Source organism: Stigmatopora argus, chromosome 6 (genome assembly GCF_051989625.1).
Source record: "Stigmatopora argus isolate UIUO_Sarg chromosome 6, RoL_Sarg_1.0, whole genome shotgun sequence".
NCBI lineage: Eukaryota > Metazoa > Chordata > Actinopteri > Syngnathiformes > Syngnathidae > Stigmatopora > Stigmatopora argus.
The window spans coordinates 3,591,245-3,604,548 of NC_135392.1; the positions used below are offsets into that span (position 1 = coordinate 3,591,245).

Consider the following 13,304-nt stretch of genomic DNA (forward strand, 5'->3'; position numbering starts at 1 on the left):
AGAATAAAATAGCACAACTAATAACTACAACATATACAAGAATTCATTAAGTACAGACACTTGACCAGTACAAATATTTCTGCAATGTTCATAAATAATGACGTTTTGAAGCATTTTCTTTTCATTATTATAATTTTTTTAACCTACAAACTATGACTTTTGCTTCTCTTTCCCCCCAAAAATCCATAATCCTTATGACAATAGATGATGTCTTCTGGGCCACAGTTCAAGATTACACAGCGACCAGCAGCCTAATTGCCATTGCACAAACTGGACAGGCCGATACAGTTGACATAACATCTAAAACACATTCCCTGCCTGCCAGTAAATGTTACTACAACAATGGAAAGACTGCCACTGCGGAGCTTCCATAACTAAGCCTTCTTAGTCCATGTGGGTCATTTTCACATAATTCAGCAAATAACGGTAAAGATATGGCCCTGGACTTTCCCTTTATGTGTTACAAAGTTATAAAAATTAATTACTACTGCTTTGTTTGCCACATATTATACTACATTTGGCACCAATTTTAAGAGAAATCTATTTGAGACACAAATACATTGAGAGCCAGTTTATGTTGAATTTGTCCACTCCGTTAGATGTCCAGAATCTAGTGTCACAGTTTATAGGAATGAAAAGTCGGGTTATGATTTATTTGTTTGTCTCTATTTAGAATGTGTTGTTTAGATTTGTTTCAATAGTATTTTCACTCAAGTTGTCTTTGAGAAAAATGCAAAAGAATTGCAACTGCAAACAGTTTTACTGATGTACCTTTCATATCAGTTAGTGTGTCTTTACCGTTATCACATGAGAAATACACCAAAAAATTCACAGTAAATACACCAGGTGGCTGGTGTGGGAGAAGTACCAGGATGTTGTCAGCCATATTGTCAACGCCAGCTAAGCAGAAGCCATGAGAATGAAACTAAAACCAAGGTAAGGACCATACCTGTGAAATGTCGTAACAATTCCATGTCTTTACCGATGTCCTAAAAACTTGGTGAACATAATTACTTTGCTTTTTAATGAACTGGGCATGGTGTATGCATGCAGAACACTATCATTTACTGAGTGCCAAGAAATACCATCTACCAATGTCAAAGGCTGAGGTGGAATGTTGTGTCTTTACCGTTAATAAATTTTGTCTTTACCGTTATAACGGGAAAGACGTATCATATAACGGGAAAGACTAAGTAGAAAAGGTGTATACAATAGATATGTAGAGATGAAATACATATTTTTAAATATACAACAGATATGTAGAGATGACGCTAACATGTTATGCTATGTTTATGTGTATACTAATTCCTGCTTTGATTTGTAAAATTTCCAGAACATGAATCCATTTAAGAAAAAAGGCGGTAAGCCACCTGCGAAAAAATCTAATGCTGCAGCGATGCGCAAATGCAGGGAGAAGATTAAAAATGACCCTGGAGCCTATCACAAATATTTAGAGAAAGAAAGGGAACGATATCAGAAAAGAAAGGCACAAGGAAAGATTCCAAATATTCACAAGCTTTCAGAGAGGGAGCAAAGGCAACTGAGAAGAAAATGGAAGCTCAACCAACGAAAGCAAAGGAGCAAGAAATTCCAACAACTGGAAGAGGATCTGCCAAGCACTCCCCCACCTAGCCCAGATGCTGATGAATTTGGTGAACCACAACCAGGACCATCGCAACCATCAACACAAAAGAAAGCTGGCAGGAGAAAGACGCAAGCCCGGGACCGCAAAGCATACAGAACAATTACCAAGAATAATGCTCAGATCAAGCAATATCAAACTGAAATACGGAAATTGAAAAGAAAGATCAGCAGAATGCAGAATGCTCAGCAGTTGAGTGTTAACGTGATCAGCGATTCTCCAGCATCGAAGGCATATTCCCTCCTTTCCAGCGGGAATAACAACAGGATAAGGAAGGAGCTAACATTCTGCTATGCTATCAAAGATGATCTCAAAGCAAAGGTACTAGCCAGCAAAAAGCGACAAAATGAAAGAAAGGCTATACACGCTGCAGTTGTTGGTCCCATTCTACAAAAGTACAGATTGATCAACAAGGCGAAAGATGATTTGCAGCTGACCAGGCATGGTATAATGATTTGTGCTTTCTTTCAGCATGGAGCATCAGTATCTTGTGACAGAGAACATTTGTCACCTGTCCAGATCAGGCCCTTCGCTAATAAGGCAGCACTCTCTGATTATGACAGCCTGGAAGAATCTACTGAAATCTTTCCTATCGAAGATGAAGTCAGTACCACAAATCTGAAGTTAGGTGATTTTGTTCTTGTGAAGTATTGCGGGAAAAAGTCCGTTCAACATTTTGTGGGAAAGATCATTCAAAACTTTGATGAAGATGATGAAGCTCTGGTGCAATTTATGCGTCGCAAGTCCAGTGTTATGAAAAAACCTTTGTTTGTGTATCCTGAAATGGATGACTTGGATGACATACACATAGACAATATTGTTATGAGATTGCCACCTCCTACAACAACAGGAGGAACCTCACGCACTGGAAAGCAGCATGTTTTTGATGTAGACCTAGGGAACTACAACTGTTAAGATTGTGCACTCAAGTATCCTATCATTTGATCATTGCTAACTTTGATTATATTGGCAACTTCTTTATCATTTGTCAGTATTAGCTTAAGATGTTTAGGCTTTAAGACAATTTCATGTTGTTGACAGTAAATCTGTATTTACAATTTCTTCCGTAAGACCGTATATATGTGTTCGAGTTGTATTACAATAAAGTTTACAGATATTAATCAATGTGTATATTTTATTTTTGCAGGGCTTTAAGAAAAAAGAAAAAAAAAAACAAATTTTTTTTATTGAATTTGACTTCAAAGTTTCCCCGGCAGATATCCCAATATAAGGGCTGGGGTACACTGTTACCATCATTTTACTGAAATTGCAACTAAGAGTACTTTATATAATTGCCACTAGTTCTTAATGGCCTTTTCCACACTACTGATACCCACAACAAAACACATAAAGGTCTTAGTTTTTCCCTGACATAGACTGAAGTTTCACCATACTGTCTTTTCCGTTATGCTTGGTCTTTACCGTTTTTGGAATAACGGGAAAGACCAATCCATATTTTTTAAATTTTAATTAATTATGTTTTCATTAAAGTTCCAGCTAAGATATTTCCAGGCAGTGCTAGTGTTGCTAATTAGAGATAATCAGAATGCTTGAATTGCATTTTGTAAATTATTCATTTTCTGAAAGTGTCTTTACCGTTATTTGCTGAATTATGTGAAAATGACCCATGTGTTTGTTTGCGTGTGTCCAGTGAGCCACGGATCAGTGACAAAAACGACATGGGAGAGAGAACCAGCGGTGTCCAGAAATGTCCTGGCGGCTCTGAAAACTCGACCCGAGAAACTTAGAGCTGAGCTAAAATCCACAGTCAAGCAAAACGGTTGCATGGTGTGTTTGAAAAACACAAACCGCACGCAAGTCAACGGAAACCAATCTGGTAGGAAAGGAAAGTGAAACCAACAGTCAGGTAATTTTCATGCACAGATGTTCCTTTGTATGGTTTTGATTCGAGGACAAAACTTTGAAAATGATTGTTTCAGATAGTAGGGTTGGAGCAGTGTAAAGTTGAGAGGCAAAACCAGGTTTGGGAGTTGTCAGGGGTTCACATTTGGGTTGGTTTGGGAGGTTTAAGGGTGAGGGTTTTGGTTTCAGATTAGTTTCATAATTAGAGGTTGGGTTTTAGGAACTGGTAAGGTGAAGGTAGGGTTTCAAGCCACCCTTGGTCGTGACCGGACGTTTCGTCGAAAGACGTTTGGTCCCCAGACGTTTGGTCGACCGGACGTTTGGTAAAACGGACTTTTGGTAGAACAGACATTTGGTAGAACAGACGTTTGGTAGAACAGACGTTTGGTAGAACGGACGTTTGGTCGCCGGGTTTGCTCGCTGTCAAATTATGACAGAGTTTACTGTTGATATTTTGACATTAGATATTTAGATATTAAACTCACTCTCTCTCTCTCATGATTATAATTTTGAGAGCTGGTTTCAACAGTAACAACCCGGCGCCCAAACATCCGTTCTAGCAAACGTCCGTTCTAGCAAACGTCCGTTCTAGCAAACGTCCGTTCTAGCAAACGTCCGTTCTAGCAAACGTCCGTTCTACCAAACATCCGTTCTACCAAACATCCGTTCTACCAAACGTCCGTACTACCAAACGTCCGTTCGACCAAACGTCTGGTCGACCAAACGTCCGTTCTACCAAACATCCGTTCTACCAAACGTCCGGTCGACCAAACGTCCGGGGACCAAACGTCTTTCGATGAAACGTCCGAGTACCACGGTTGGTATCTCAAGGTAGGCTTTTAAGAGTTTCAAGATCAGGTCTTGGTTTCAAAGTCGGGTTTCAGGTCAGAAATAGAATTTTAATGTTGAGTTTGAAGTCCTGGTTCGGAATTGAATTTAGGATGTCAGAACAAAATGGCACTTTTTAAAGTAGGGTTTTAGTCAGGGTTTAGGGTTTCACATTAGGATTTTAAAAAAAATGGGGGTTCCAGTTTCAAGTTTTTGAAAATAGCAGTCTAACAACTAAATATCAGGCCAGATACGTTGTTGTTACAAATGTGCAACATTATGTTCGTCACACTAACTCATTGCGCATATTGTTAATATAACGGGGAGGAAATGAAGGCAGCTGGGGATTTATAGTTTCATCTGGTGTGGTATATTTATCTGACCCATTCAGGTGTTTATTGTTCCTCTGTCACACACACACAAACACATTCATGCACATTGGTTATTCCATCACATATTGATATCAAGTCAGACAGGAAGAAGGCGACAGAAAGGTGAAGAGGGCACCCGCATGGGAATGATAACACTGTGGAATAGCCACAAGTTTTGATATTTTTACTCCAAGTAATCACACCGATGACACACATACTTTCCATTTCATGGAGAGGGGTGAAAGGAAAGGACGAATAACAAGATTCACATTTAAAGTGCTATGATTTTGACCAAATTTAAAAAAAAAGTTAAAGCCACACTTTGGATTGACTGGAAAGGAGTATGACTTATTGAAAATCCCAAAGCAGTGAGCCACATGCATACTTGTTCCCTTTGAGCATCCTAGCCTGTTCTGTTTCCGCCAACTGGGGGAGGGTGGGGCGCGCCCGAAATGATTCCTGGCTTAACGGATCACAGAGCGCCACTGCTTGAGCTGTCTTCTATCAACACTTTTCTGCCTGATTGTGTAATACAAGAAAGGCAGAGCTGCTGAGTTCCTCTGTCCACGGATCTGCTCCTCTGTCTTAAGTCAACAATACTCGCTAGCAGGGTATTGAATAGGCGTGCAAACTTCCATGAATTGGCCCCATCTAGTCACCGTTTAAAAATAACAAACACTTAACAAGTAGTCCTCAGACTTTCTATAGTAGTCATCGTAGTAGTAGTAATAGTCGTCATAGTAGTAGTAGTAGTAGTCATCGTAGTAGTAGTAGTCATCATAGTAGTAGTAGTAGTCATCATAGCAGTAGTAGTAGTAGTCATCGTAGTAGTAGTAGTAGTCATCATAGTAGTAGTAGTAGTCATCATAGTAGTAGTAGTAGTCATCATAGTAGTAGTAGTAGTAGCAGTCATCATAGTAGTAGTAGTAGCAGTCATCATAGTAGTAGTAGTCCACATGCATACTTCGTAGTAGTTATTGTAGTAGTAGTCATCATAGTAGTAGTAGTAGCAGTCATCATAGTAGTAGTAGTAGTTATTGTAGTAGTAGTCATCATAGTAGTAGTAGTAGTAGTAGTAGCAGTCATCATAGTAGTAGTAGTAGTTATCGTAGGTAGTAGTCATCATAGTAGTAGTAGTCATCATAGTAGTAGTAGTAGTCATCGTAGTAGTAGTCATCGTAGTCATCGTAGTAGTAGTAGTCATCGTAGTCATCGTAGTAGTAGTAGTCATCGTAGTAGTAGTAGTTATCCTCATTAGGGTTGCGGAGGGTGCTGGAGCCTACCCCAAAAGGAGACAAACAACCCATTCATGCTCACACTCATACCTAGAGGCAATTTAGAGTGTCCAATCAGCCTAGCATGCATGTTTTTTGGAAAGTGGGAGGAAACCGGAGTACCCAGAGGAAACCCACGCAGGCCTGGGGAGAACATGCAAACTCCACACAAGTAGAGGGATGCCCGAGTTATTTCTTTTCTTTTAACTGGGTGCAGTGTTCAAATTGAATGCACTTACTTGTGAACTAAAGTTGAAAAGATAAAAAAAAAATAGTCGACTACTAGAAAGGATTTTATGTTTTGAACAAGTCGTAGCATTGATGAATATTTGAATCTTCCTTTTTTTGTTTCATGGCAGTACTTAGAATTCTACAAAGTGTGTCACTATCCCATTCCATTTCATACTTCACAACGTGAGCTCTGGTCGCACCAGTAATGAAAAACAATTCCCGCTGATTCTTCCAGTAAACATTCCGCGGCATAGCATGCGATTGGTCGCCACAACACTATCGCACAACACCATCGGCGTTGGTATTCCGAGAAGGTCGCACAAATTTGAAGTCTCTGGTCTGGTTTCATCGAAGCTCATTATTTCAATGTGTGAAGTTTGATCAAAGTACGACTTGACGGAGCGACATTATGGAAAAAGTACTACGGAAAGTTGAAGATTACGTAAAGACAAGGTCTGAAGAACCTTGGAATTGTTGTGGTACAGAAGATTGGATTGTATTACCTTCAAGAATGACTTCCTTGCCAGTCTTTTTCAGGGCTTGCACGGCCTCGTCATGCGTGGCTTCCCTTAAGTCGCAGCCGTTGACAGACAAGATGGCGTCGCCCACGTAAAGCGCCTCCGTCTGGTCGGCGGCCAAACCCTTAAAAATCTTGGAGATGAGAATGGGCATCTTGTTCTCCTTCCCACCTGCATAAAATTAATTGCATTATTTTCCCAGCCTGATGACAACCAATACATTTAACTACCGTATTTTCTCGCATATAAGCCACATTTTGACTGAATCAAGGGTATGGTTTATATGCACACATACTCTTTTTCAGCAGTAGATAGCGGCAAATTAACATTTGCTTTTTGTGGTTATTTTCTGTTTTGCAGTAAGAAAATAACCATTAGTGGATTAATTACTATCTTTCTTAGGATATTGACCGTTTTGATTCATACAGTGGTACTCGGACGTTTCGCCGACGAACAGTTCGCCGAATGGACGTTTCGCCGAACGGACAGTTCGCCGAAGGGACAGTTTGCCGAAGAAATATGCGAGAAAATATGGTATGTGTCATTTGTTAGACGTAAGGTGTCAAGTGCTTTTGTTTTTTCTGCAATATTTAATTTTTAAATGGCACATAATATAAAGAATCCATTTTTAATGGCCCTTTGCACTAAAAATAGTGCAAACTTTATCATGGAATTATTTTCCGCATTTTCCAACCATTTTAAAGACAATTTTATGACATGTTTTTATGGAAATATGTCGCAAATGAAGAATTGTTGCATGATTATCTCCTCTAGGTTATAATAAGTTTAGCGGGACAAATTGAATTTATATTTGTGTTCAATATTCCTCAAGATTTATTAAAGGGATCGGTATAAAACCTGATGGATATGTCATAATGTGAAAAGGAAGAGTTGATTCAATTTTGGATAAGAAGGTCAAAGGGTCAAATTAAGATTTTGTCCATAAATAAGCTAAAACATAAGAAAGTAATCACTATTACATTTGTGAGGTCAAAGCGGTTTGCTTGCATGCCTGTTTTTAACATAACTCAAGACCGAATATAGGCATTCTTCTCTAACTTGCAAGATTTATTTGCATTATGTATTAGAAGAGGTGATTGAATTTTGGAGTAAATGAGGGCCTTCTGGACCAAAGATTGTATAATCAGCAAAAGATGTCTCCATATTTCCTATACTTAAGGTTAGTAGGTTCAAAAACTGACAAAATATGGTCACTAATGTCAGCCAGTCGTTGAACTCCGCTAGCTAGTCATTATCTATTAAAAAAGGGGCACGGAGACATTCCATTAATTTTAAAGTTTGATCCAGGCGGGAATTCGAAGCCTCGTCTCCTATGCATGTTGAGCACATTCCCAATCGAGTTTCAGACCGAACGCTTTCCCCATTTTCTGACCTCGGTGACATTAGACAAGTCGTTTGCTGCATGACTAAGTATTGGAAATGAGGCCATGCCCCAAGGAGCACAGCCGGTCAATACTTAGTGCTTTTAAGGGGAACGTAAAAGCAATGTAGCCCCCCCAAAAAATACAATACTAACACAATTGTGGTTACAAGGGGGAAATATAGACTGCTTTGAAAGTATACTGCACAGGTGTCAAAGTGGCGGCCCGGGGGCCAAATCTGGCCCGCCGCCTCATTTTTTTCGGCCGCAGAAAGTAAATCATGAGTGCCGACTTTCTGTTTTAGGATCAAATTCAAATGAAGATTATAGATGTATATAATATTTCCTGATTTTCCCCTTTTTTAATCAATAATTGCATTTTTTTATGCATTTTTTCTTATTTTTTCTAATCTGTTCGCTCGTCACATTTGTGCTAGAAAAGACTGGGTGAGATACTTGTCAAAAAGACCACCATTTTTTTTTACCCCTTCGTAATAGCCAATCATGATTCTTTTCAAAGTATTAAACAAGATTGAGGTATTTTTCTTTAAACTGGAAGGACGTTTTAATATACATCTATACTCATCATTTTAATTTGATCCTAAAACAGAAAGTCAGCACTCATGATTTACTTTCTCGGGCCGCACAAAATGATGCGGTGGGCCAGATTTGGCCCCCGGGCCGCCACTTTGACACCTGTGATATAGGGCTTTTAATCCAATTTTAAAAATAAAATAAAAAATCTAGAAATTAGATCTAAAATGGTCCGGCCCACATGAAATGGCGTTGACGTTAATGCAGCCTGCAAACCAACCCGAGTTTGACACCCTTGGTATACTGTAATCTTTTGTGTTAATAAAGAAAGAAAACTGCCATTAATCTTACTGCTACTTTAGCTTATACTGTACTTTTGAATATATAAAGGTATGCTATATTGAGTGCACTTTTTTTCCATAACCATTAGTCTTCCACTTAATCTTCATATCATCCCACCATGTCTTTTTATGTCTCACGCACATCTGCACCTTCAATCTGACAACATGTCACCCGGACGACAGGTGTGATGATGGGGGCGGAGTGACGGAAATGGTGACAGGTATGCAAATGTTGGTCATTTAAAAAACATTGCAATATTTGGCAAGGTACTAACTAAACAGTATAGTCCACCAGAGATACTTAACCAATAGTGGTTACAGTAATCCCTTGAATATCGCGGTTAATGTAGACCACGTGTGTCAAAGTGGCGGCCCGGGGGCCAAATCTGGCCCGCCGCATCATTTTGTGTGGCCCGGGAAAGTCAATCATGAGTGCCGACTTTCTGTTTTAGGATCAAATCAAAATGAAGAGTATAGATGTATATAAAATTTCCTGATTTTCTCCCTTTTAAATCAATAATTGTCATTTTTTAATCCATTTTTTCTGTGTTTTTAGTTCAAAAATCATTTTGTAAAATCTAAAAATATATATAAAAAAACGCTAAAATAAACATTGTTTTAGATCTATAAAAAATGAATATTCAGGGCTTTTAATTCAGTTATTTTAATCCATTTATAAATAAATAAAAATCTAAATATTATACCGAGTTGACGTTAATGCGGCCCGCGAACTCGAGTCTTACACCCTTGCTTTAAAGGAAACCCAACACTTTAACAATAACTTTTTCCTCGTCAATCCTGCTCTTTTTGCTAGTAGATCAGTTAATACCGATAAGATAAAAGTATCTACCAGCCACACTTAAAATCTGCATGTATGATAACAAATGTGCTCATTGAAAGTGTGTCTTCTAAATTTATGTACTTTGTACTCTGAAAAACACTGTTCATGGCATAATGATAAGCAAGAGTACTTCAAAGTTGGTAAAGCAGTGACATTTTAAATGTTACTGGTTACTTAACAATGGTACAAGACAGTAAGTAACCTATGCCTACTATCTAGCATATCAGTCTTACATAACCGCAATGTGTACTCACAACAGCGTGGCGGCCGTTTAGAAGCCTTTTGAAATTCTTGTTTACACGACCGCAGCTGGGATCTCAGTCGGGTGGACAGTTGATTGGCCAGTTTTGTAAATAAAGTGGATAGAAATCATGCTGCAGTTAGATTTTTCAAAGTCGTCTGGACCTAAGACAGGCTTTTAAGATGCCATAGCATTTATCTACTGTGCGTCCCAAATGAACGAGGCTATCTTAATAAACAGAATACTTTCTATTGGATTTCTGTATGGCACATGTGTCAAAGTGGTGGCCCGGGGGCCAAATCTGGCCCGTCGCATCATTTTGTGTGGCCCGGGAAAGTAAATCATGAGTGACTTTATGTTTTAGGATCAAATTAAAATGAAGAGTATAGCTGTATATTACATTTCCTGATTTTCCCCCTTTTAAATCAATAATTGCATTTTTTTTATCCATTTTTTTTCTTTTGGTGTTTTTAGGTCAAAAAGCATTTTGTAAAATCTAAAAATAAATATATAAAAATATTTTCGGTTTTCCACTTTAATATTGATTTTTTTTTTAAATGTTTCAATTTGAAATGAAAAACAAATGATTATTAGATGTTTTCCCTTACTAAGAAAAAAAAAGTTCAAATAAACAGTTTTATATCTATAAAAAACTGAATATTTAGGGCTTTTGATCCAGTTCTTATAATCCAATTTAAAAAAACAAATCTAAATATTATATTTAAATAGTCTGGCCCACATGAAATCGAGTTGATGTTATTCCGGCCTGCAAACCAACCCGAGTTTGACACCCTTGCTGTATGGTAATTGTTATAAATACCCGTGCAATGTAGTGTAAATCCCATGATTTCAAGTAGGGTTGCAAAACTGAAGCCAATTGAGAACTTTAACGGTAGAGAAAAAAAATTGTATCCAGCGTTGTTCCCATTGGAAAATGTCCAATTTGAAATATTTCCAAAATTCCCCAAGTGTGACGTCTCACGATAATTTCCTTTAAATTCCTTTTCTGTCCTCCATCTTACACACAGGAACCTCACTTATGGGTCTGATAGCATCTGAGGAAGTGGGAAATCGACCAGTAATTGGATGCATAACGTCAACAACTTGAATCAGAGGGTGGGAAACTTAAGACTGGGTTGTCATATTTCAGATACCTCCGTCATTACCCAAGATACTGCTTCAGAAGGCGGGGGAAATTGCTGGGTTGGCTTCTTCCATCCCATACAGCAGTTTTTCCCAACCTTTTTTGTGCTGCGGCACACTTTTTGCATTGAAAAAAAATCTCAAGGCACAGTTAAAAATCTTCCAATTTAAATCTATGTCCCCTAAATTAACAATATAAGGTCGTTCTCATCAAAGTTTTATCAACAGGGATCAAATAAATCCTCCAAATTATACCAAAATCAGATTTTTTACACCAATCTAATGTCACTAAAGTGGATGTCTGCGGTCAAGTGATGTAAAAACAAGTAATGTAAAATTTTAAATCTCATAATTGCATGACTTTTAAGCCCAATATTACTGAAATCTGCTCATATTACGCACACACACAAAAACTTCGGGTTCACGTAACGTAAAAACAAGAAAATGACTTAAATCTTGTTACATTACGACTTTTTTACTCTCAATATTACTTAAATCTCCTAACATGAATAAAAGAGCAGTTTTGTGCTCACACAGATTTAACGTCGACAAAAGTTGAAGCCCATGAAGCCAAACAACTTAATATAATATAACTTATAGTAACTAACTTTATAGTAATAAAAATGTGAAAATCTACTAGGACTTAGCACAGATTTTTTTTAGTTATAATATAGGTTATAATATATATATATATATATATATATATATATATATATATATATATATATATATATATATATATATATATATATATATATATATATATATATATACACATATATACATGTGTATATATATTTATACATGTATAATGTATATATACATGTATGTATATATATACATGTGTATGTATATATATATACATGTGTATATATATATATATATATATATATATATATATATATATATATATATATATATATATATATATATATATATATTTATACATGTATAATGTATATATATATACATGAATGTATGTATATGTATATGTATATATATATATATATATATATATATATATATATATATATATATATATATACATACATACATGTATATACATATATACATGTATAAATGTATAAATATATATATATATATATATATATATATGTATATGTATATATATATATATATATATATATATATATATATATATATAAAGTTGCTCAAAATGTATATTTTCAATTCAATTATCTATCTTCATTTGAACCTTAAAACTAAAAAATGTCAAGTAAAACAGTTTACTAAATTACATTCTTTAATTACCTTGGTTTGTTTTAATGTTTTGCACATTTGTTCGATTATTTGTTTTGCATAAATAACGTTTTTTCTTACAGCCAAAAGTGGACAAAAAATGTCGAAAAATGACAACGTGTTTACGACGTTCCACAAGCCGCAGTCAGTCATTGGATTCCCCGCAGAGGAAAATGCAGCATGGCGGCTGTCAACTTTTAGAAAAGTTTGTTAAAGATCCGAGTAGTTTTATTTAAAAACACTAGCGAAAAGTATGTTTAGAAGTTAGCAGTCAAGTTTTCAGCGGTGGGTGGCAGTTGAAATGATCTCTGATCGTATTTAATTCCACACATTTGCCTCCATTGTGTGTGTGTGTGTGGGTGGGGGGTGTAGTTAAAAAAAGTTTTTTTTTAAATTGAAGTATTACAAATCTCACCTTTAATACTAATCCCGAGTCCTCCAACATCTTGCTTGGTGACTCGCACCGTGCGCTTCACGTTAGTGATGGTCTCCGGGACGGGACACGAACTGAGATTGGGGGGGTCTCCGTTAATCGCCCCCGTGGAATTCGCACTGGGTTTGGCCGGCTCGTCCGCGCCCTCGCCCGGGTTGAACGTCAGCGTGTCCTCGGTGAGAATGGCCAGCACCCGGATCCAGCGGTCCACGGTCACCCGGAGCTCCAGCAGTCCCGTTTTCTGCGCCTTCATCGCGGCGGCCATGTTCATCGCATTCCTGGAATAACTCGAGACGGAGCTGGCGGTCCTGCCTGGAGAGAGATATGGGCTGAGGTAGGGGGGCACCACACACACACACATACACATACACACACATACACACGTACACGCACACACACACAC

General features: G+C 37.4%; 2 protein-coding genes across 3 annotated transcripts in view; one reads left to right on the forward strand and one right to left on the reverse strand.

The window, feature by feature from the left end:
• snta1 (syntrophin, alpha 1) overlaps positions 1 to 13,304 on the reverse strand; it is a 32,256-nt gene that overhangs the window by 18,903 nt on the left and 49 nt on the right. The window contains exons 2-3 of one of the 2 annotated variants that reach the window (XM_077603456.1): positions 12,884 to 13,213; positions 6,713 to 6,898 (exon numbers count right to left, since the gene is read on the reverse strand). In XM_077603456.1, the coding sequence (XP_077459582.1) occupies positions 6,713 to 6,898; positions 12,884 to 13,172 (475 nt within the window). In that variant the 5' untranslated portion in view covers positions 13,173 to 13,213. Of the gene's footprint in view, positions 1 to 6,712; positions 6,899 to 12,883; positions 13,287 to 13,304 lie in introns of those variants that run through there. The other variant, XM_077603454.1, reaches the window with a different exon arrangement.
• LOC144075975 (uncharacterized) lies at positions 518 to 2,763 on the forward strand. The gene is made up of 3 exons (XM_077603457.1): positions 518 to 936; positions 1,334 to 1,963; positions 2,114 to 2,763. The coding sequence occupies exons 2-3, from the start codon at positions 1,337 to 1,339 to the stop codon at positions 2,555 to 2,557; spliced, it is 1,071 nt and encodes a 356-aa protein (XP_077459583.1). The 5' UTR covers positions 518 to 936; positions 1,334 to 1,336; the 3' UTR covers positions 2,558 to 2,763.

Bases quoted from the DNA above. Each gene is read 5' to 3' on its own strand.
- LOC144075975 (XM_077603457.1), top strand. From the start codon at position 1,337: ATGAATCCATTTAAGAAAAAAGGCGGTAAGCCACCTGCGAAAAAATCT. The intron at 1,964-2,113 runs GTACTAGCCAGC...GCTTTCTTTCAG, and splicing joins AAGATGATCTCAAAGCAAAG to CATGGAGCATCAGTATCTTG.